Source organism: Mytilus californianus, unplaced genomic scaffold (assembly GCF_021869535.1).
Source record: "Mytilus californianus isolate M0D057914Y unplaced genomic scaffold, xbMytCali1.0.p SCAF_2, whole genome shotgun sequence".
Classification (NCBI taxonomy): Eukaryota; Metazoa; Mollusca; class Bivalvia; order Mytilida; family Mytilidae; genus Mytilus; species Mytilus californianus.
Window position 1 is genome coordinate 126,045,101 of NW_026262668.1, and position 25,000 is coordinate 126,070,100.

Below are 25,000 nucleotides of genomic sequence, written 5' to 3' on the forward strand. Positions count from 1 at the left end.
TTATCTGGTTTGTGATTTCATCTGTATAAGTCAAAGTAATCTCCTGAATATTGTCTCCATTCACATTGATTGACACAAGTTTTGATACCTGGGTAAGTGAAATCGTTACGGTCGATGACGGTGTTACAGTTAGTTTTCGATTATCATCCGAGCTTTGAAGACCAATCAAAGTGTCAGCTGATATTATCTCATCGTCATATGTTATTGACAGACCAACTCCTGAGTCTTCCATCAAATCAATAGATGGGCATTCCTCGGGTGCAGGTGATGGTGTCGGTGTCGCCATTGAAGTTGATAGTCCTTCTGTTGGACCTGTCGATGGTGCTGTCGTTGTACTCGGTGCACCTGAAGTTGAACCTGATGGTTCTGCTACCGTTGAAGATGTTGTTCCTTCTGTTGCACCTGTCGTCGATGGAACTGCTGTAGTAGATGGTGGTCCTCCTGTTTGACCTACTAGTGGCACTGTCGTTATACTTGGTAAACCTGTGATTCCACTTGTCATCGGAGGTCCCGATGTAGCTGATGAAACAGTGGTTGGACCTGCTGAGGTTGACTGTTCACATGCAATTAATTCTATCTTATCAACAGAAACATCAATGTCCTCATTCGATGCAGTAAAAGAGATTTCTATTTCTCCGGCTATGTCATAGTTTAATGGTGTCACTTGATTTGCAACAGCAGTTACCTGGAAAGAGTATAATAACACTGCAGAAATTTTATTAACGTTGCATTATCTATTATTGGAGGCAATTTTTCTCAATAAAGTTTTATTTTGGTCTAAAAGACATATGTTAATAAAACCTTGTGACCAATATTAAAAAAAAACTTGTTACTAATATAATAAATATTAATAATAACCTTCTTCAACTAATTTTCTTAAGATTGTGTTTTAGTCGTTTGGCATATTCTATTGCTGTTGATATTTTTTCTCTATTTGTAATAGTAAAATGAATTTAATTCTCAAACAACCAGTTTGATTGTAGCATTACCCGAAAAGTCTGCACATAAAACCGTTAAGTCTTTTAAGAGTTTTTTCAGATATTTTCTAATCATCAGTTCAATACGGTTCAGACTTTAGACTTGTATTCAATCCAGTACTGTACACTAGCATTTGGCACAATTCAAAGCTTTGTATAATTGAACAGGCACATTACAACTTTTAAACAGTACTAAAATTGACTGCAAGCGATGTGTCTGAACAGTATTCAGTTTCTAGTGGATATTAAGTCTGACGATTTACAGAAAGACTCAACATGAATTATCAATGCATTGTTTAATATTTTAAGACCTTTTCAGATCAAAATGGCTACTTAAGTTCAAATAGATTAATTAGTGTAGGTAATCAATTAGATAGAAAATGCCTTTCAAAAAACAGCATTTAAGATTTGTATTCAAATACTTTCTGCAATAATTGCCTATACGTACCGTTTTTATCTGGTTTGTGATTTCATCTGTATAAGTCAAAGTAATCTCCTGAATATTGTCTCCATTCACATTGATTGACACAAGTCTTGATACCTGGGTAAGTGAAATCGTTACGGTCGATGACGGTGTTACAGTTAGTTTTCGATTATCATCCGAGCTTTGAAGACCAATCAAAGTGTCAGCTGATATTATCTCATCGTCATATGTTATTGACAGACCAACTCCTGAGTCTTCCATCAAATCAATAGATGGGCATTCCTCGGGTGCAGGTGATGGTGTCGGTGTCGCCATTGAAGTTGATAGTCCTTCTGTTGAACCTGTCGATGGTGCTGTCGTTGTACTCGGTGCACCTGAAGTTGAACCTGATGGTTCTGCTACCGTTGAAGATGTTGTTCCTTCTGTTGCACCTGTCGTCGATGGAACTGCTGTAGTAGATGGTGGTCCTCCTGTTTGACCTACTAGTGGCACTGTCGTTATACTTGGTAAACCTGTGATTCCACTTGTCATCGGAGGTCCCGATGTAGCTGATGAAACAGTGGTTGGACCTGCTGAGGTTGACTGTTCACATGCAATTAATTCTATCTTATCAACAGAAACATCAATGTCCTCATTCGATGCAGTAAAAGAGATTTCTATTTCTCCGGCTATGTCATAGTTTAATGGTGTCACTTGATTTGCAACAGCAGTTACCTGGAAAGAGTATAATAACACTGCAGAAATTTTATTAACGTTGCATTATCTATTATTGGAGGCAATTTTTCTCAATAAAGTTTTATTTTGGTCTAAAAGACATATGTTAATAAAACCTTGTGACCAATATTATAAAAAAAACCTTGTTACTAATATATAAAATATTAATAATTACCTTCTTCAACTAATTTTCTTAAGATTGTGTTTTAGCCGTTTGGCATATTCTATTGCTGTTGATATTTTTTCTCTATTTGTACTAGTAAAATGAATTTAATTCTCAAACAACCAGTTTGATTGTAGCATTACCCGAAAAGTCTGCACATAAAACCGTTAAGTCTTTTAAGAGTTTTTTCAGATATTTTCTAATCATCAGTTCAATACGGTTCAGACTTTAGACTTGTATTCAATCCAGTACTGTACACTAGCATTTGGCACAATTCAAAGCTTTGTATAATTGAACAGGCACATTACAACTTTTAAACAGTACTAAAATTGACTGCAAGCGATGTGTCTGAACAGTATTCAGTTTCTAGTGGATATTAAGTCTGACGATTTACAGAAAGACTCAACATGAGTTATCAATGCATTGTTTACTATTTTAAGACCTTTTCAGATCAAAATGGCTACTTAAGTTCAAATAGATTAATTAGTGTAGGTAATCAATTAGATAGAAAATGCCTTTCAAAAAACAGCATTTAAGATTTGTATTCAAATACTTTCTGCAATAATTGCCTATACGTACCGTTTTTATCTGGTTTGTGATTTCATCTGTATAAGTCAAAGTAATCTCCTGAATATTGTCTCCATTCACATTGATTGACACAAGTCTTGATACCTGGGTAAGTGAAATCGTTACGGTCGATGACGGTGTTACAGTTAGTTTTCGATTATCATCCGAGCTTTGAAGACCAATCAAAGTGTCAGCTGATATTATCTCATCGTCATATGTTATTGACAGACCAACTCCTGAGTCTTCCATCAAATCAATAGATGGGCATTCCTCGGGTGCAGGTGATGGTGTCGGTGTCGCCATTGAAGTTGATAGTCCTTCTGTTGAACCTGTCGATGGTGCTGTCGTTGTACTCGGTGCACCTGAAGTTGAACCTGATGGTTCTGCTACCGTTGAAGATGTTGTTCCTTCTGTTGCACCTGTCGTCGATGGAACTGCTGTAGTAGATGGTGGTCCTCCTGTTTGACCTACTAGTGGCACTGTCGTTATACTTGGTAAACCTGTGATTCCACTTGTCATCGGAGGTCCCGATGTAGCTGATGAAACAGTGGTTGGACCTGCTGAGGTTGACTGTTCACATGCAATTAATTCTATCTTATCAACAGAAACATCAATGTCCTCATTCGATGCAGTAAAAGAGATTTCTATTTCTCCGGCTATGTCATAGTTTAATGGTGTCACTTGATTTGCAACAGCAGTTACCTGGAAAGAGTATAATAACACTGCAGAAATTTTATTAACGTTGCATTATCTATTATTGGAGGCAATTTTTCTCAATAAAGTTTTATTTTGGTCTAAAAGACATATGTTAATAAAACCTTGTGACCAATATTATAAAAAAAAACTTGTTACTAATATAATAAATATTAATAATAACCTTCTTCAACTAATTTTCTTAAGATTGTGTTTTAGTCGTTTGGCATATTCTATTGCTGTTGATATTTTTTCTCTATTTGTACTAGTAAAATGAATTTAATTCTCAAACAACCAGTTTGATTGTAGCATTACCCGAAAAGTCTGCACATAAAACCGTTAAGTCTTTTAAGAGTTTTTTCAGATATTTTCTAATCATCAGTTCAATACGGTTCAGACTTTAGACTTGTATTCAATCCAGTACTGTACACTAGCATTTGGCACAATTCAAAGCCTTGTATAATTGAACAGGCACATTACAACTTTTAAACAGTACTAAAATTGACTGCAAGCGATGTGTCTGAACAGTATTCAGTTTCTAGTGGATATTAAGTCTGACGATTTACAGAAAGACTCAACATGAGTTATCAATGCATTGTTTAATATTTTAAGACCTTTTCAGATCAAAATGGCTACTTAAGTTCAAATAGATTAATTAGTGTAGGTAATCAATTAGATAGAAAATGCCTTTCAAAAAACAGCATTTAAGATTTGTATTCAAATACTTTCTGCAATAATTGCCTATACGTACCGTTTTTATCTGGTTTGTGATTTCATCTGTATAAGTCAAAGTAATCTCCTGAATATTGTCTCCATTCACATTGATTGACACAAGTCTTGATACCTGGGTAAGTGAAATCGTTACGGTCGATGACGGTGTTACAGTTAGTTTTCGATTATCATCCGAGCTTTGAAGACCAATCAAAGTGTCAGCTGATATTATCTCATCGTCATATGTTATTGACAGACCAACTCCTGAGTCTTCCATCAAATCAATAGATGGGCATTCCTCGGGTGCAGGTGATGGTGTCGGTGTCGCCATTGAAGTTGATGGTCCTTCTGTTGGACCTGTCGATGGTGCTGTCGTTGTACTCGGTGCACCTGAAGTTGAACCTGATGGTTCTGCTACCGTTGAAGATGTTGTTCCTTCTGTTGCACCTGTCGTCGATGGAACTGCTGTAGTAGATGGTGGTCCTCCTGTTTGACCTACTAGTGGCACTGTCGTTATACTTGGTAAACCTGTGATTCCACTTGTCATCGGAGGTCCCGATGTAGCTGATGAAACAGTGGTTGGACCTGCTGAGGTTGACTGTTCACATGCAATTAATTCTATCTTATCAACAGAAACATCAATGTCCTCATTCGATGCAGTAAAAGAGATTTCTATTTCTCCGGCTATGTCATAGTTTAATGGTGTCACTTGATTTGCAACAGCAGTTACCTGGAAAGAGTATAATAACACTGCAGAAATTTTATTAACGTTGCATTATCTATTATTGGAGGCAATTTTTCTCAATAAAGTTTTATTTTGGTCTAAAAGACATATGTTAATAAAACCTTGTGACCAATATTATAAAAAAAAACTTGTTACTAATATAATAAATATTAATAATAACCTTCTTCAACTAATTTTCTTAAGATTGTGTTTTAGTCGTTTGGCATATTCTATTGCTGTTGATATTTTTTCTCTATTTGTACTAGTAAAATGAATTTAATTCTCAAACAACCAGTTTGATTGTAGCATTACCCGAAAAGTCTGCACATAAAACCGTTAAGTCTTTTAAGAGTTTTTTCAGATATTTTCTAATCATCAGTTCAATACGGTTCAGACTTTAGACTTGTATTCAATCCAGTACTGTACACTAGCATTTGGCACAATTCAAAGCCTTGTATAATTGAACAGGCACATTACAACTTTTAAACAGTACTAAAATTGACTGCAAGCGATGTGTCTGAACAGTATTCAGTTTCTAGTGGATATTAAGTCTGACGATTTACAGAAAGACTCAACATGAGTTATCAATGCATTGTTTAATATTTTAAGACCTTTTCAGATCAAAATGGCTACTTAAGTTCAAATAGATTAATTAGTGTAGGTAATCAATTAGATAGAAAATGCCTTTCAAAAAACAGCATTTAAGATTTGTATTCAAATACTTTCTGCAATAATTGCCTATACGTACCGTTTTTATCTGGTTTGTGATTTCATCTGTATAAGTCAAAGTAATCTCCTGAATATTGTCTCCATTCACATTGATTGACACAAGTCTTGATACCTGGGTAAGTGAAATCGTTACGGTCGATGACGGTGTTACAGTTAGTTTTCGATTATCATCCGAGCTTTGAAGACCAATCAAAGTGTCAGCTGATATTATCTCATCGTCATATGTTATTGACAGACCAACTCCTGAGTCTTCCATCAAATCAATAGATGGGCATTCCTCGGGTGCAGGTGATGGTGTCGGTGTCGCCATTGAAGTTGATGGTCCTTCTGTTGGACCTGTCGATGGTGCTGTCGTTGTACTCGGTGCACCTGAAGTTGAACCTGATGGTTCTGCTACCGTTGAAGATGTTGTTCCTTCTGTTGCACCTGTCGTCGATGGAACTGCTGTAGTAGATGGTGGTCCTCCTGTTTGACCTACTAGTGGCACTGTCGTTATACTTGGTAAACCTGTGATTCCACTTGTCATCGGAGGTCCCGATGTAGCTGATGAAACAGTGGTTGGACCTGCTGAGGTTGACTGTTCACATGCAATTAATTCTATCTTATCAACAGAAACATCAATGTCCTCATTCGATGCAGTAAAAGAGATTTCTATTTCTCCGGCTATGTCATAGTTTAATGGTGTCACTTGATTTGCAACAGCAGTTACCTGGAAAGAGTATAATAACACTGCAGAAATTTTATTAACGTTGCATTATCTATTATTGGAGGCAATTTTTCTCAATAAAGTTTTATTTTGGTCTAAAAGACATATGTTAATAAAACCTTGTGACCAATATTATAAAAAAAACTTGTTACTAATATAATAAATATTAATAATAACCTTCTTCAACTAATTTTCTTAAGATTGTGTTTTAGTCGTTTGGCATATTCTATTGCTGTTGATATTTTTTCTCTATTTGTACTAGTAAAATGAATTTAATTCTCAAACAACCAGTTTGATTGTAGCATTACCCGAAAAGTCTGCACATAAAACCGTTAAGTCTTTTAAGAGTTTTTTCAGATATTTTCTAATCATCAGTTCAATACGGTTCAGACTTTAGACTTGTATTCAATCCAGTACTGTACACTAGCATTTGGGACAATTCAAAGCTTTGTATAATTGAACAGGCACATTACAACTTTTAAACAGTACTAAAATTGACTGCAAGCGATGTGTCTGAACAGTATTCAGTTTCTAGTGGATATTAAGTCTGACGATTTACAGAAAGACTCAACATGAGTTATCAATGCATTGTTTAATATTTTAAGACCTTTTCAGATCAAAATGGCTACTTAAGTTCAAATAGATTAATTAGTGTAGGTAATCAATTAGATAGAAAATGCCTTTCAAAAAACAGCATTTAAGATTTGTATTCAAATACTTTCTGCAATAATTGCCTATACGTACCGTTTTTATCTGGTTTGTGATTTCATCTGTATAAGTCAAAGTAATCTCCTGAATATTGTCTCCATTCACATTGATTGACACAAGTCTTGATACCTGGGTAGGTGAAATCGTTACGGTCGATGACGGTGTTACAGTTAGTTTTCGATTATCATCCGAGCTTTGAAGACCAATCAAAGTGTCAGCTGATATTATCTCATCGTCATATGTTATTGACAGACCAACTCCTGAGTCTTCCATCAAATCAATAGATGGGCATTCCTCGGGTGCAGGTGATGGTGTCGGTGTCGCCATTGAAGTTGATGGTCCTTCTGTTGGACCTGTCGATGGTGCTGTCGTTGTACTCGGTGCACCTGAAGTTGAACCTGATGGTTCTGCTACCGTTGAAGATGTTGTTCCTTCTGTTGCACCTGTCGTCGATGGAACTGCTGTAGTAGATGGTGGTCCTCCTGTTTGACCTACTAGTGGCACTGTCGTTATACTTGGTAAACCTGTGATTCCACTTGTCATCGGAGGTCCCGATGTAGCTGATGAAACAGTGGTTGGACCTGCTGAGGTTGACTGTTCACATGCAATTAATTCTATCTTATCAACAGAAACATCAATGTCCTCATTCGATGCAGTAAAAGAGATTTCTATTTCTCCGGCTATGTCATAGTTTAATGGTGTCACTTGATTTGCAACAGCAGTTACCTGGAAAGAGTATAATAACACTGCAGAAATTTTATTAACGTTGCATTATCTATTATTGGAGGCAATTTTTCTCAATAAAGTTTTATTTTGGTCTAAAAGACATATGTTAATAAAACCTTGTGACCAATATTATAAAAAAAACCTTGTTACTAATATAATAAATATTAATAATTACCTTCTTCAACTAATTTTCTTAAGATTGTGTTTTAGCCGTTTGGCATATTCTATTGCTGTTGATATTTTTTCTCTATTTGTACTAGTAAAATGAATTTAATTCTCAAACAACCAGTTTGATTGTAGCATTACCCGAAAAGTCTGCACATAAAACCGTTAAGTCTTTTAAGAGTTTTTTCAGATATTTTCTAATCATCAGTTCAATACGGTTCAGACTTTAGACTTGTATTCAATCCAGTACTGTACACTAGCATTTGGCACAATTCAAAGCTTTGTATAATTGAACAGGCACATTACAACTTTTAAACAGTACTAAAATTGACTGCAAGCGATGTGTCTGAACAGTATTCAGTTTCTAGTGGATATTAAGTCTGACGATTTACAGAAAGACTCAACATGAGTTATCAATGCATTGTTTAATATTTTAAGACCTTTTCAGATCAAAATGGCTACTTAAGTTCAAATAGATTAATTAGTGTAGGTAATCAATTAGATAGAAAATGCCTTTCAAAAAACAGCATTTAAGATTTGTATTCAAATACTTTCTGCAATAATTGCCTATACGTACCGTTTTTATCTGGTTTGTGATTTCATCTGTATAAGTCAAAGTAATCTCCTGAATATTGTCTCCATTCACATTGATTGACACAAGTCTTGATACCTGGGTAAGTGAAATCGTTACGGTCGATGACGGTGTTACAGTTAGTTTTCGATTATCATCCGAGCTTTGAAGACCAATCAAAGTGTCAGCTGATATTATCTCATCGTCATATGTTATTGACAGACCAACTCCTGAGTCTTCCATCAAATCAATAGATGGGCATTCCTCGGGTGCAGGTGATGGTGTCGGTGTCGCCATTGAAGTTGATAGTCCTTCTGTTGAACCTGTCGATGGTGCTGTCGTTGTACTCGGTGCACCTGAAGTTGAACCTGATGGTTCTGCTACCGTTGAAGATGTTGTTCCTTCTGTTGCACCTGTCGTCGATGGAACTGCTGTAGTAGATGGTGGTCCTCCTGTTTGACCTACTAGTGGCACTGTCGTTATACTTGGTAAACCTGTGATTCCACTTGTCATCGGAGGTCCCGATGTAGCTGATGAAACAGTGGTTGGACCTGCTGAGGTTGACTGTTCACATGCAATTAATTCTATCTTATCAACAGAAACATCAATGTCCTCATTCGATGCAGTAAAAGAGATTTCTATTTCTCCGGCTATGTCATAGTTTAATGGTGTCACTTGATTTGCAACAGCAGTTACCTGGAAAGAGTATAATAACACTGCAGAAATTTTATTAACGTTGCATTATCTATTATTGGAGGCAATTTTTCTCAATAAAGTTTTATTTTGGTCTAAAAGACATATGTTAATAAAACCTTGTGAAAATTATTATAAAAAAAACTTTGTTATTAATATAATAAATATTAATAATAACCTTCTTCAACTAATTTTCTTAAGATTGTGTTTTAGCCGTTTGGCATATTCTATTGCTGTTGATATTTTTTCTCTATTTGTACTAGTAAAATGAATTTAATTCTCAAACAACCAGTTTGATTGTAGCATTACCCGAAAAGTCTGCACATAAAACCGTTAAGTCTTTTAAGAGTTTTTTTCAGATATTTTCTAATCATCAGTTCAATACTGTTCAGACTTTAGACTTGTATTCAATCCAGTACTGTACACTAGCATTTGGGACAATTCAAAGCTTTGTATAATTTAACAGGTACATTACAACTTTTAAACAGTACTAAAATTGACTGAACAAATCTTAATTGACTGCAAGCGATGTGTCTGAACAGTATTCAGTTTCTAGTGGATATTAAGTCTGACGATTTACAGAAAGACTCAACATGAGTTATCAATGCATTGTTTAATATTTTAAGACCTTTTCAGATCAAAATGGCTACTTAAGTTCAAATAGATTAATTAGTGTAGGTAATCAATTAGATAGAAAATGCCTTTCAAAAAACAGCATTTAAGATTTGTATTCAAATACTTTCTGCAATAATTGCCTATACGTACCGTTTTTATCTGGTTTGTGATTTCATCTGTATAAGTCAAAGTAATCTCCTGAATATTGTCTCCATTCACATTGATTGACACAAGTCTTGATACCTTGGTAAGTGAAATCGTTACGGTCGATGACGGTGTTACAGTTAGTTTTCGATTATCATCCGAGCTTTGAAGACCAATCAAAGTGTCAGCTGATATTATCTCATCGTCATATGTTATTGACAGACCAACTCCTGAGTCTTCCATCAAATCAATAGATGGGCATTCCTCGGGTGCAGGTGATGGTGTCGGTGTCGCCATTGAAGTTGATGGTCCTTCTGTTGGACCTGTCGATGGTGCTGTCGTTGTACTCGGTGCACCTGAAGTTGAACCTGATGGTTCTGCTACCGTTGAAGATGTTGTTCCTTCTGTTGCACCTGTCGTTGATGGAACTGCTGTAGTAGATGGTGGTCCTCCTGTTTGACCTACTAGTGGCACTGTCGTTATACTTGGTAAACCTGTGATTCCACTTGTCATCGGAGGTCCCGATGTAGCTGATGAAACAGTGGTTGGACCTGCTGAGGTTGACTGTTCACATGCAATTAATTCTATCTTATCAACAGAAACATCAATGTCCTCATTCGATGCAGTAAAAGAGATTTCTATTTCTCCGGCTATGTCATAGTTTAATGGTGTCACTTGATTTGCAACAGCAGTTACCTGGAAAGAGTATAATAACACTGCAGAAATTTTATTAACGTTGCATTATCTATTATTGGAGGCAATTTTTCTCAATAAAGTTTTATTTTGGTCTAAAAGACATATGTTAATAAAACCTTGTGACCAATATTATAAAAAAAACCTTGTTACTAATATAATAAATATTAATAATTACCTTCTTCAACTAATTTTCTTAAGATTGTGTTTTAGCCGTTTGGCATATTCTATTGCTGTTGATATTTTTTCTCTATTTGTACTAGTAAAATGAATTTAATTCTCAAACAACCAGTTTGATTGTAGCATTACCCGAAAAGTCTGCACATAAAACCGTTAAGTCTTTTAAGAGTTTTTTCAGATATTTTCTAATCATCAGTTCAATACGGTTCAGACTTTAGACTTGTATTCAATCCAGTACTGTACACTAGCATTTGGCACAATTCAAAGCTTTGTATAATTGAACAGGCACATTACAACTTTTAAACAGTACTAAAATTGACTGCAAGCGATGTGTCTGAACAGTATTCAGTTTCTAGTGGATATTAAGTCTGACGATTTACAGAAAGACTCAACATGAGTTATCAATGCATTGTTTAATATTTTAAGACCTTTTCAGATCAAAATGGCTACTTAAGTTCAAATAAATTAATTAGTGTAGGTAATCAATTAGATAGAAAATGCCTTTCAAAAAACAGCATTTAAGATTTGTATTCAAATACTTTCTGCAATAATTGCCTATACGTACCGTTTTTATCTGGTTTGTGATTTCATCTGTATAAGTCAAAGTAATCTCCTGAATATTGTCTCCATTCACATTGATTGACACAAGTCTTGATACCTGGGTAAGTGAAATCGTTACGGTCGATGACGGTGTTACAGTTAGTTTTCGATTATCATCCGAGCTTTGAAGACCAATCAAAGTGTCAGCTGATATTATCTCATCGTCATATGTTATTGACAGACCAACTCCTGAGTCTTCCATCAAATCAATAGATGGGCATTCCTCGGGTGCAGGTGATGGTGTCGGTGTCGCCATTGAAGTTGATAGTCCTTCTGTTGAACCTGTCGATGGTGCTGTCGTTGTACTCGGTGCACCTGAAGTTGAACCTGATGGTTCTGCTACCGTTGAAGATGTTGTTCCTTCTGTTGCACCTGTCGTCGATGGAACTGCTGTAGTAGATGGTGGTCCTCCTGTTTGACCTACTAGTGGCACTGTCGTTATACTTGGTAAACCTGTGATTCCACTTGTCATCGGAGGTCCCGATGTAGCTGATGAAACAGTGGTTGGACCTGCTGAGGTTGACTGTTCACATGCAATTAATTCTATCTTATCAACAGAAACATCAATGTCCTCATTCGATGCAGTAAAAGAGATTTCTATTTCTCCGGCTATGTCATAGTTTAATGGTGTCACTTGATTTGCAACAGCAGTTACCTGGAAAGAGTATAATAACACTGCAGAAATTTTATTAACGTTGCATTATCTATTATTGGAGGCAATTTTTCTCAATAAAGTTTTATTTTGGTCTAAAAGACATATGTTAATAAAACCTTGTGACCAATATTATAAAAAAAAACTTGTTACTAATATAATAAATATTAATAATAACCTTCTTCAACTAATTTTCTTAAGATTGTGTTTTAGTCGTTTGGCATATTCTATTGCTGTTGATATTTTTTCTCTATTTGTACTAGTAAAATGAATTTAATTCTCAAACAACCAGTTTGATTGTAGCATTACCCGAAAAGTCTGCACATAAAACCGTTAAGTCTTTTAAGAGTTTTTTCAGATATTTTCTAATCATCAGTTCAATACGGTTCAGACTTTAGACTTGTATTCAATCCAGTACTGTACACTAGCATTTGGGACAATTCAAAGCCTTGTATAATTGAACAGGCACATTACAACTTTTAAACAGTACTAAAATTGACTGAACAAATCTTAATTGACTGCAAGCGATGTGTCTGAACAGTATTCAGTTTCTAGTGGATATTAAGTCTGACGATTTACAGAAAGACTCAACATGAGTTATCAATGCATTGTTTAATATTTTAAGACCTTTTCAGATCAAAACGGCTACTTAAGTTCAAATAGATCAATTAGTGTAGGTAATCAATTAGATAGAAAATGCCTTTCAAAAAACAGCATTTAAGATTTGTATTCAAATACTTTCTGCAATAATTGCCTATACGTACCGTTTTTATCTGGTTTGTGATTTCATCTGTATAAGTCAAAGTAATCTCCTGAATATTGTCTCCATTCACATTGATTGACACAAGTCTTGATACCTGGGTAAGTGAAATCGTTACGGTCGATGACGGTGTTACAGTTAGTTTTCGATTATCATCCGAGCTTTGAAGACCAATCAAAGTGTCAGCTGATATTATCTCATCGTCATATGTTATTGACAGACCAACTCCTGAGTCTTCCATCAAATCAATAGATGGGCATTCCTCGGGTGCAGGTGATGGTGTCGGTGTCGCCATTGAAGTTGATGGTCCTTCTGTTGGACCTGTCGATGGTGCTGTCGTTGTACTCGGTGCACCTGAAGTTGAACCTGATGGTTCTGCTACCGTTGAAGATGTTGTTCCTTCTGTTGCACCTGTCGTCGATGGAACTGCTGTAGTAGATGGTGGTCCTCCTGTTTGACCTACTAGTGGCACTGTCGTTATACTTGGTAAACCTGTGATTCCACTTGTCATCGGAGGTCCCGATGTAGCTGATGAAACAGTGGTTGGACCTGCTGAGGTTGACTGTTCACATGCAATTAATTCTATCTTATCAACAGAAACATCAATGTCCTCATTCGATGCAGTAAAAGAGATTTCTATTTCTCCGGCTATGTCATAGTTTAATGGTGTCACTTGATTTGCAACAGCAGTTACCTGGAAAGAGTATAATAACACTGCAGAAATTTTATTAACGTTGCATTATCTATTATTGGAGGCAATTTTTCTCAATAAAGTTTTATTTTGGTCTAAAAGACATATGTTAATAAAACCTTGTGAAAATTATTATAAAAAAAACTTTGTTATTAATATAATAAATATTAATAATAACCTTCTTCAACTAATTTTCTTAAGATTGTGTTTTAGCCGTTTGGCATATTCTATTGCTGTTGATATTTTTTCTCTATTTGTACTAGTAAAATGAATTTAATTCTCAAACAACCAGTTTGATTGTAGCATTACCCGAAAAGTCTGCACATAAAACCGTTAAGTCTTTTAAGAGTTTTTTTCAGATATTTTCTAATCATCAGTTCAATACTGTTCAGACTTTAGACTTGTATTCAATCCAGTACTGTACACTAGCATTTGGGACAATTCAAAGCTTTGTATAATTTAACAGGTACATTACAACTTTTAAACAGTACTAAAATTGACTGAACAAATCTTAATTGACTGCAAGCGATGTGTCTGAACAGTATTCAGTTTCTAGTGGATATTAAGTCTGACGATTTACAGAAAGACTCAACATGAGTTATCAATGCATTGTTTAATATTTTAAGACCTTTTCAGATCAAAATGGCTACTTAAGTTCAAATAGATTAATTAGTGTAGGTAATCAATTAGATAGAAAATGCCTTTCAAAAAACAGCATTTAAGATTTGTATTCAAATACTTTCTGCAATAATTGCCTATACGTACCGTTTTTATCTGGTTTGTGATTTCATCTGTATAAGTCAAAGTAATCTCCTGAATATTGTCTCCATTCACATTGATTGACACAAGTCTTGATACCTTGGTAAGTGAAATCGTTACGGTCGATGACGGTGTTACAGTTAGTTTTCGATTATCATCCGAGCTTTGAAGACCAATCAAAGTGTCAGCTGATAATATCTCATCGTCATATGTTATTGACAGACCAACTCCTGACTCTTCCATCAAATCAATAGATGGGCATTCCTCGGGTGCAGGTGATGGTGTCGGTGTCGCCATTGAAGTTGATGGTCCTTCTGTTGGACCTGTCGATGGTGCTGTCGTTGTACTCGGTGCACCTGAAGTTGAACCTGATGGTTCTGCTACCGTTGAAGATGTTGTTCCTTCTGTTGCACCTGTCGTCGATGGAACTGCTGTAGTAGATGGTGGTCCTCCTGTTTGACCTACTAGTGGCACTGTCGTTATACTTGGTAAACCTGTGATTCCACTTGTCATCGGAGGTCCCGATGTAGCTGATGAAACAGTGGTTGGACCTGCTGAGGTTGACTGTTCACATGCAATTAATTCTATCTTATCAACAGAAACATCAATGTCCTCATTCGATGCAGTAAAAGAGATTTCTATTTCTCCGGCTATGTCATAGTTTAATGGTGTCACTTGATTTGCAACAGCAGTTACCTGGAAAGAGTATAATAACACTGCAGAAATTTTATTAACGTTGCATTATCTATTATTGGAGGCAATTTTTCTCATTAACGTTTTATTTTGGTCTAAAAGACATATGTTAATAAAACCTTGTGACCAATATTATAATAAAACCTTGTTACTAATATAATTAATATTGATAATAACCTTCTTCAACTAATTTTCTTAAGATTGTGTTTTAGCCGTTTGGCATATTCTATTGCTGTTGATATGTTTTCTCTATTTGTACTAGTAAAATGAATTTAATTCTCAAACAACCAGTTTGATTGTAGCATTACCCGAAAAGTCTGCACATAAAACCGTTAAGTCTTTTAAGAGTTTTTTGAGATATTTTCTAATCATCAGTTCAATACTGTTCAGACTTTAGACTTGTATTCAATCCAGTACTTTACACTAGCATTTGGGACAATTCAAAGCTTTGTATAATTGAACAGGTACATTACAACTTTTAAACAGTACTAAAATTGACTGAACAAATCTTAATTGACTGCAAGCGATGTGTCTGAACAGTATTCAGTTTCTAGTGGTGAAGTCTGACGATTTACAGAAAGACTCAACATGAGTTATCAATGCATTGTTTAATATTTTAAGACCTTTTCAGATCAAAATGGCTACTAAAGTTCAAATAAATTAATTAGTGTAGTTAATCAATAAGACAGAAAATGCCATTCAAAAAACAGCATTTAAGATTTGTATTCAAATACTCTCTGCAATAATTGCCCATACGTACCGTTTTTATCTGGTTTGTGATTTCATCTGTATAAGTCAAAGTAATCTCCTGAATATTGTCTCCATTCACATTGATTGACACAAGTCTTGATACCTGGGTAAGTGAAATCGTTATGGTCGATGACGGTGTTACAGTTAGTTTTCGATTGTCATCCGAGCTTTGAAGACCAATCAAAGTGTCAGCTGATATTATCTCATCGTCATATGATATTGACAGACCAACTCCTGAATCTTCCATCAAATCAATAGATGGGCATTCCTCAGGTGCAGGTGATGGTGTCGGTGTCGCCAATGAAGTTGATGGTCCTTCTGTTGGACCCATAGATGCTGTTGCACTCGATGTACCTCTGGTATTACCTGAAGTTGAACCTTAAAAAGATGAAAGTTACGATTGATATCATATTGGTCTTAATACCTGATAATATTGACTGTCTTATTTGAAACAACAATTAAGTTAGATATCTTAGATTTTGAAAAAAATCTGAGACTCTGAAAGACATTCACGTAGTTGTTGTTTCTTCAGACAGACAAAATATTTCCTGTAAAGATTTCAATATTCATTTTAAATTAAACGAAACATTATGGAAAATCAATAGAGTAAGCATGTTGTGGTTTTAAAATTTACATTTGTTCGTAAGGCTCTGGACAACATGCTCCTCTATCAATTCCATAAAATGTAGTTTCTATGCATATATTTATTTTCTAAAGTCATACTTACTGATCGTCTGAAGCAATAAATCAATATATAACAATATGGTATACTTGTCCTTTACTGCATGTAGATAAACAAATATAACAATAAAGTATACTTACCCTCTGAAAATAAAAGAAAATGGTATACTTACCTTCTGAAAATATAACAATATGGTATATCCACCATGTAAAAATATAAAAATATGAAAATATAACAATATGGTATACCTACTATGTGAAAATATAAAAATATGAAAATATAACAATATGGTATACTTACCTTATGTGTCCTTTACTGTATGTAAATAAACAAATATAGATTAAGCAAAGTAATGCAGGTGTAAGAATAAAAAATTGACTTATATATAATTATGATCCACATTTATGTTATTTAGTGTGTACGTCTTAAAATTAATGTACAGATTCGACAAAATACAGATGCAGTAAGATAACATTATGTGTGTCTATAATGGTAAGTGTATAAATGTTACCACAGGTTAAAAAAACGTCGGTACACTTATATTAGCTATATGCATACTCACTTCTTTGTATTCTCTGTCTGGAATCTACTCTTCAGTTGTAACCTGGTTCCTGGTTCTTTGTCAGTTGCATTAGTGTGATTATAATTATGATATCAAATACTGTAACAAAAACTTTAATAATCTAATGCATATAAGCTATAATCAATATGTATTTGTGGTACTTTACCTTTTGGCCTGACATTTAGTTGTTTTAACCCCCGGGGATGTAGCCTGCTCGAATTATTATGTATGCATTTGTGTGGAAATCGGAATGCATTCATCACTGAAAATACATATATTTATTTAAAAGTTAATGAAAATACTTTTGTTAAATTTTCATGACTTACCTTGTTCTTTTATATGAAAATAGAAGTCATCTACAACCCTCATAGCAGTTATAAACATCAAAGTTTTGTAAATGTCCATGTTTCTAACCATTTTTTCTATCACATCGGATTTTTTTATATTAGTCTGCATCTTTTGTCTTCTTATTAGTTTTTGGCCTGTACATGATCATGCAGATTTTCCCTATTTGAGATATTTGTGCGTAGCCCCTGTAATAAATTACTGTTTTCATTAATAGGATGATAAAATGATTTTAAATGACAGTTTGATGTGCTTTGTTTCGGTCTGATTAGTCAAGCATTTTTGCCATTTGTTCTTATTCTGTTCCTTTTCACCACCTTACCAGGTTATGGGATGGTTGAGCGCTCGTATACATGCTTAACCCCGCCCCATTATGTATGTGCTTGTCCTAGGTCAGTTGCCTGTAATTCGATGGTTGTTGGTTGCTGTCTATTGTTTTTGGTTTTTTTTTTGTTAATTCGTTTAGTACATAAATCAAGCCGTTGGTTTTTTCGTTTAAATTGTTTTCCATTTCGTCATGTCAGGGCATGTTATAGTTTATTATACTCCTTTTTTTGGATTGGTTCAGTACATGTATGAAATTTATGTCGTGAGCTAATACTCCATATTCTTTTTATTTGTTTAAAAAATCAATCCACCACAGCAATATCAAGACTATCCTGTCGACGATTCAGTGTAAATCAGTGACAGTGCAGATGTATAACCTAGTCAATTAGCTCGTGTTGTGTCGTTACTACCTATGCTAGCGGTGTTTACCCCGATTAGTTGTACAGTGAAAAAGAATCCTATAGATATAATAGATTTTTTTAAATTTTTTAAGAAACCCTGTCTGACTTTGCTGGTTCATAACATTTTACGTTGATAACAAATGTCATTACACTGACATTCATAGCACACGAAATCAAGTTTCTTAAAGGTCATTGCAATAATGTATTTTTATTTATTTTTTACATGTATTGTCGTTTATATAAATATACAATTTGGATATCTTTTTCTTCGTGGGATTTTATTAAATGTCGTTGTTTCCTTTTCTTGATGCTCAAAAGAATAGGGTGATAAACGGAGATATCAATTCATGGTGGTACATGTAATCCAAATAATTCAGTCGTAATGTTCCACTGCTCTACGAGGGCAAGTAACATTGTTGTGGTGTGAATTGAGGATATAAGTTGTTGATTTCTAAGACTGACGAATATATTTCCATTAATGATTTTTTTTTTTAAATGAAAAATATATTTGAACCACTTTGAGACCAATTTACTTCTTTTTGAAGTTTCGTTAAAATTTTATTGTAAATATGGTACGTAGTATCCTTGATAAATATTTTCAGAAAACCAGAGAGCTATTTTTCTTTTATGTGGCGAGGTTTTTAGCATTGGTTGAAAATTAACATTTAGATAGATGATACATGTATAATTTAGGATATACCTGGTTTTCATGAAGTCAAATTTTAGGTCAGTAAAATATCGATAGTAGATATTTTTCTTCCGTTCTGAGAAAAGAAAAATATGAAAGTACAGAGTCACTATCTTTTAACTTACCAAAATCAACGATATTAAATATTTCAAAATAATTGTAATCATAATAGATAACTAATACACAATCAGTCAAAATTAAGAAAAACGATGAGACAATAATCCACCAGAGACCAAAAGAAGTTGATGCTAGCAACAATAGGTCATCGTACGGTTTGTGATTTCCTTCGTAAATGTATTAAAACAAGCTAGCTATATATTTTAAGTTTTCTTAATAAATAATAACAATGTTGATCATGTCGATTCCATGATTTGATGTTGAAATAAAGGCCACAACAGACAATATGGAGATATGGTATGATTATTAATGAGAACTATCAACCAGAGTTCAAAGACGTGGATGGCAGCAATTATATAGGTCACTGTACAGTCAACTATAAAAGGCCCCAGTATGACAAAACTAGAAGACCATTGGCCTGGTTTATAACAAAACAATTAATTAACAATTAATGAAAAACAAATATGGCAGGCAGAAAACAAGCGACTGAATGACAGGCTCCTGACTACGACAAACAGTTTAATCTGCCTTATATCTTGACTTACACCTTGAAATATTAATTGACAAGATTACCTTATTATCCATTGTGAATTTATATTTTATATTGCAACATTTAAGCAGCCCTTTCATATGGAGTATATATATTTCCAGTTGACAATATATTTTTTACGGGGCTTCAGTTTTCGAAAAGGATTTTCTTGATAGATGGTTGCTGCTTACATGGAAGCTTTTCATTAATGGGTTCATTTATAATGGTTAAGTTGAAGTCCCCTCTTCGAAAGTTTAACGGGTGCTGTCATGACTTGTTTTACTTTTACAGAATATTGGCGTCCTCTTTCTCGCCTTTTAAGTGAAGTTCGTCGGACAAAGCGGCATAACTCAGACTTCAATAGGCGTGATTTACAACTAAAGCTCTTGGGTAACCAATAGAAAATTGAAATAAGATAATTAAAAAGTGGTTGCTTTTATGATATTCCAAATTTCCGTAAAGGAAGTGAATAAGAAGTTTCGAATAGTCATTTGGTATTGTGGTGCAGATAGCTATTTGTCACCGTGTGATTCAATTTTTATTCTTTTATATAAATGTGTAGATTATTTGATGTTATGTTTGTATAGACTTTTAAAAACGTTTACTCCTTGATTCGTTGTATGTTTCATTAAATCATTCATTTATCATTCTTACATTTTAGTACTTACAAATAGCCACAAAATATCCCATGTTTTACTATCCATACTTAAAATCAACAACGTTTTTAAGTATGGATAGTAAAAAAAAAAGGATGATTTCAGAGTGGATAAATTCATTCAAAACAAGGTAAGGCAAGCTTAGTGGTATACAAATAGAAAATTGAATATTCAGTGCAAACAATAAAAACACAATTATTCAAATCCTGTACCCAAGCGCCTGTGGTCGGGTCGAATGTTAGAGGGGTGTTCGTACTAAGGGAAACTACGTTAAATATTGAGAACATTTTGAACAAAAAAATAATGCATTCGACCATGGATATGTAAGCGGATGAGAAATACAATGCAAGGCTGTCAATAAACTGTTAAAATTCGGTCGATGTTCTTGTAAAGAAGACCAGCAGATCAACAGAGCGTACGACTATATTAAATGCTAGTAGAGTTATAATATTGTGAGCACACTTTGTACTGGATACAATGTAAACGTACAATTTGATCTAATATAATAAAAAGTTGACAGTGCAGACTGGCCCACTCGGAGGACAGACTGAAACAGCCAGCGTTGTCTGGTAGTAACACATTGCCCTACTCGGAGGATAGAATGTACCAACCCGCATTGTCTGGTAGTAACAGACCGATCCATACGACGGACAGGCTGTAAGATTGTATTACATATATATAAGTGTTCGTTGTTGCTTTATATATTTTAATTCGTTGTACATAACATAAATAGAAAGTTGCAGATTTTTGGTATCGCCTTACTGTTTATCGACAGCTTGAATCCAAGTATTTATTGAAAAGAATCGTTTAAGATATAAACGCCTTCCCGGTTACACGTTACACTAGCATTTAACAGAGGCGGATTATGGGGGCCCAGGGTGCCCGCCACCCCCCCCCCCCCCCCCCCTCCCCCTTTTTGTGGGAAAAATTTAGTTGATTATTTAGAGAATCACTGAAGCATGACTACTTATGGCAGTCAGTGGCCCTTTATGAAAATTTCTGTTTAATACCATAATTTAAAGTGCAACTTTATCCGAAATGTAACCTTTATTTTACACATAACTAGAAACTTTTGTCGAAAATGTTTACATTTATATCAAAGTGTAAGCGACTGAAATTTATAATTTTAACTTTGAAGATTTTTGTATGGACTGCTGGTAATGAGATCTTGATTTAAGGCTGAAAAAATTGGAATTAATGATATGTAAATTCTTCTGCCAATCTTGACGGATTTATTCTCCAAATGAAATTTTTTTACCACATTTTATGTTTTAAAACCAAACAATCAATATTTTTACGTATTGAACAAAGGAATGATTTAACATCATTTCTTTGACTTTCAGGAAGTTGATAATTGCATTGAAACAAAAAATACAGATACTTCGTAGAAATAACATCTTATTGAAATATTTTAGTCAGGTTTGACATTTAACGGTACAGTGGCAAAACCAATGCACGTAAACAATGGAAAAGTCACTCTCCAAAAATCAATAGTAAAACAATGCCGGTGACGATACTGATTAAAAATTATTTCTAAACAGCAATCGTACATTTCAAAGATTTATTTGGTAAACGGTTTTTATTAGAAATATACTCGCAAATACACGATGTTTTATGTTCATTATTTATCGAGATAATGACATTAAAAGCTTGTGAAACTGAAATTTAAAAAATGTAATCTTTGCTGCATATTAATAAAAGAAAAATGGAAAAAATCATGAACATACAAAATCTAAAGACCTTTCAGGTCACCAATTTTCAGAGTGTTTCACATAGCCCTGAGCATGTTACAATTTCCCAAAATTTCAGGTTCAAAAAATAAATATTTTTACTAAGTCGGTTATCCGTTAAAAGATTTTTAATATTTTTTTTGTACAAATTTAGGAAAAGGTCGTCTCGATTTCTGTACATGTATTTGTGGTCCTTTCGATCTATGCACATTCAATGTTTACGTCGGGATAAGGTCCGTTTGAATTTGCTAAGTAACTTAATTTCAAAAGTATTAATCTTAAGTTTGCTGCATATCAATTGATTGCATTGGATTTTTTTTCTGAATTTCTCTGATCAAGCTGCATACATATACGGATAATTGTCATGTTCCAGAGAGGCCAGTAGAAAAATAAAGTGTTGTTGGTACATATTTATAACAATAATTAAAATCAATTTTACATAAAGCTCCTCTAACCTGCTGTGTTCGTCTTTCGCTATTTTAGGTGGGAAATGATAACATTGTATGGAAATTTTGTTTTCATTTCAGTTTATTTTTATTGTTACTATTTACAATATAAAAATAGTGAGGTGTGGTATGATTACAAATAAGACAGCTACCCACCAAGGTTTAAATGAAGTGGATGTAAGCAATAATAAGCAACCGCACGGCCTTTAACAATAAGAAAAACCCATGCCGTATAGTCTGCTATGAAAGGCCCCGACATGAAAAATGCCAAACAATTCAATTGAGAAAACTAACAGTCTGCTTTATAACAAAAAAAATTACGAAAAACAAATATGACAGACATTAACCAAAGATAACCACTGAATTACATGCTCCTGACTTGGAAGATGCACATAAAGAATGTGGCGGGATTAAACATGTTTGTTAGCGCTCAACCCTCCCCTAACCTGGGATAGTGGTGTTACCGCACAACATAAGAACAAACTGTAAAAACAGTTGCAATGGGCGTAACTCAAAAGATCGGTACAAGGCACAAAAAATAACTAACTTTAAAACAGTTACTGAAAGCTAATTCAAACCAATTACCACTAATAACTATATCATGTTCTCCAAGACTAAAGTATCAATCTAGTGTAAAGACGTCTGAGACACGCATGACCAAAATATTAGTAAACAGTATCGACAGGATTTAGGACCATTAGTTCTCATAACTGTACATATATAGCGATATATATTTAGTTATGTTATAATTTTTCAAATTCAAAATTAATGTTAAAACCAATAAAAACAATATTTAAAGATTTCACTACTGTGTAAAATTGATAACCTTTAAAAATAAGTTTATTCAAAGGAACAATTAGTTTACATTGATCGTATCTAAATTTCCAAGCTTTAAAAACATCGCCGTAAAAATTAGAATGCGATATCACGTTTTAAATAAGAACTCTACATGTGTAGACAAACTTCATTACCAAATCTTTGTATCTATGAAAGAATTTGGTGCGTAAAGATTTTAATTAATTTGTGGCAACGAAATAATAGCTTAATAATTTATCAGTTTATACATAAATTACGTTCATTGAAATCCAAAACGCGACTACAGACACGGGTATAGCGAACAAGTTGTGAAATGTATACATCGTAAGAAGGGACCAAAGGAACATAACCGTCCATAAAAGGGCAAATTAGCAATCGGGGGGACGAAAAATCGTCTCTTTTGTCGTGAATTTTGAATAGAGTTCCACGTGTGGAGCTGAATTATCTAAATCTAGAAAAGGACAAGTATTGCTGTCTGCATAAGATTTATTTTAAGTCAGTTCCTTTGGGTAAATTTCAGCATTAAAATTAGAAAATGCTTGATTATTTAAAGGAAAAATATCATCAAGGTAACGGTTAGTGTTTTTAAATTTATCTACTAAATGTAATTTCGACGGATCTTTACTGAGTTTGGCCATAAACTGTGAAAAATAACAATACAGGAACAAGTCTGCTATGAAATATTTTCTTGTGAATTCATAATTCATAGCGTCCTTAATAAAACGCAACAAACATCGAATGGATTTAAGTATTTACAGGGGAGGTAATATTTTGACCCTAGATTTCCCACTAATTACTTCGACAATCCGCTGGTAATACATCATTTGATAAAGGCGTGAAAAAATGTCACTTGTATCAATAAACTGTCCTATCTGACAAAGCTTGAAATGCTTTGAAATAATATAATTCATAAAATGACGATACAAATTTTATGACACTGTTATTTCAATATCAAAAGATACAACTTCATGTCATATTTGTTGACTACCGATTCGAAAGAATTTGTATTTCAACAAAGTGTTAGCTTCCATAGTTTTACTTTTTCAGTTGAAATTCTTTTCCATAACGGAACATGCACTCATCTCCAATTGAGGTCACATCATAGGTCAGATGAGGTCAAATTATTGTTTTACAAGACAATAATAAATCATCGAAGTTTTGGGACTTATTTTGACAAAATTATACAAAAGTATGTGATTGCTAATTACGATTTTTTTTTCAATATTCCGTTTTTGTAAATGTATAAAACAAAGAAAAGACGCTTTATTTTTTCAACTTATACTGTCAAAATCGTAGCAAATATTTCAGAAAAATAAGGTGGTTTCTGCCAATGAGACAACTATCCATAAGAGAATTAAACAACAGTATAGATCGTCGTACGGACTTCAATAATGACCAAACCCAAACCGCATAGTAAGCTATAAAATGCCCCGGCATAACAAAATGTGAAACAATGCAGTAGAGAAAACCAAGTCTGATTTATGGCAGACAGCAACCGACGACAACCACTGAATTAAATTTTCCTTCGATCCTTAGGATAGGCGCATAAGAAGCGTATGCCAAAGTATAAGTATCTACAGATAACACCATCCGGGTTCATACAATATTGTATCTAAAACAATTTAAATAATCAAGATAATTTTATCAAATGACTTATGATATTACAGGATTAGAAAAATAAACAAAATATCAAATATGACTGAAAAGGTAAAGACATGTTTACTCACATGATATCTATATCTTGAAGAAAAGTGTGATGCTCAAATTGGAATGCCAAATCTATGGTATTTTTTACATTATATATGAAGTTCAATCTATAAATTTGCGCACGCATATTAAAAAGCTGCAGTGTTAAATTTTATATTTTCATACGTGATTGGTCTCTGGAGTATT

The 25,000-nt window shown here is 34.1% G+C and overlaps 1 protein-coding gene across 1 annotated transcript in view; it reads right to left on the reverse strand.

Annotated features, from left to right (window-relative positions):
- Positions 1 to 16,139, reverse strand: part of LOC127727803 (mucin-17-like) — a 60,147-nt gene extending 44,008 nt beyond the window's left edge. Inside the window, exons 1-12 of the mRNA XM_052234919.1 lie at positions 15,819 to 16,139; positions 14,372 to 15,061; positions 13,034 to 13,609; positions 11,583 to 12,158; positions 10,037 to 10,726; positions 8,699 to 9,274; positions 7,153 to 7,842; positions 5,836 to 6,411; positions 4,404 to 4,979; positions 2,972 to 3,547; positions 1,540 to 2,115; positions 110 to 685 (exon numbers count right to left, since the gene is read on the reverse strand). Of these exons, the coding sequence (XP_052090879.1) occupies positions 110 to 685; positions 1,540 to 2,115; positions 2,972 to 3,547; positions 4,404 to 4,979; positions 5,836 to 6,411; positions 7,153 to 7,842; positions 8,699 to 9,274; positions 10,037 to 10,726; positions 11,583 to 12,158; positions 13,034 to 13,609; positions 14,372 to 15,061; positions 15,819 to 16,139 (6,999 nt within the window). The remainder of the gene's footprint in view (positions 1 to 109; positions 686 to 1,539; positions 2,116 to 2,971; positions 3,548 to 4,403; positions 4,980 to 5,835; positions 6,412 to 7,152; positions 7,843 to 8,698; positions 9,275 to 10,036; positions 10,727 to 11,582; positions 12,159 to 13,033; positions 13,610 to 14,371; positions 15,062 to 15,818) is intronic.
- Positions 16,140 to 25,000: the final 8,861 nt, after the last annotated feature.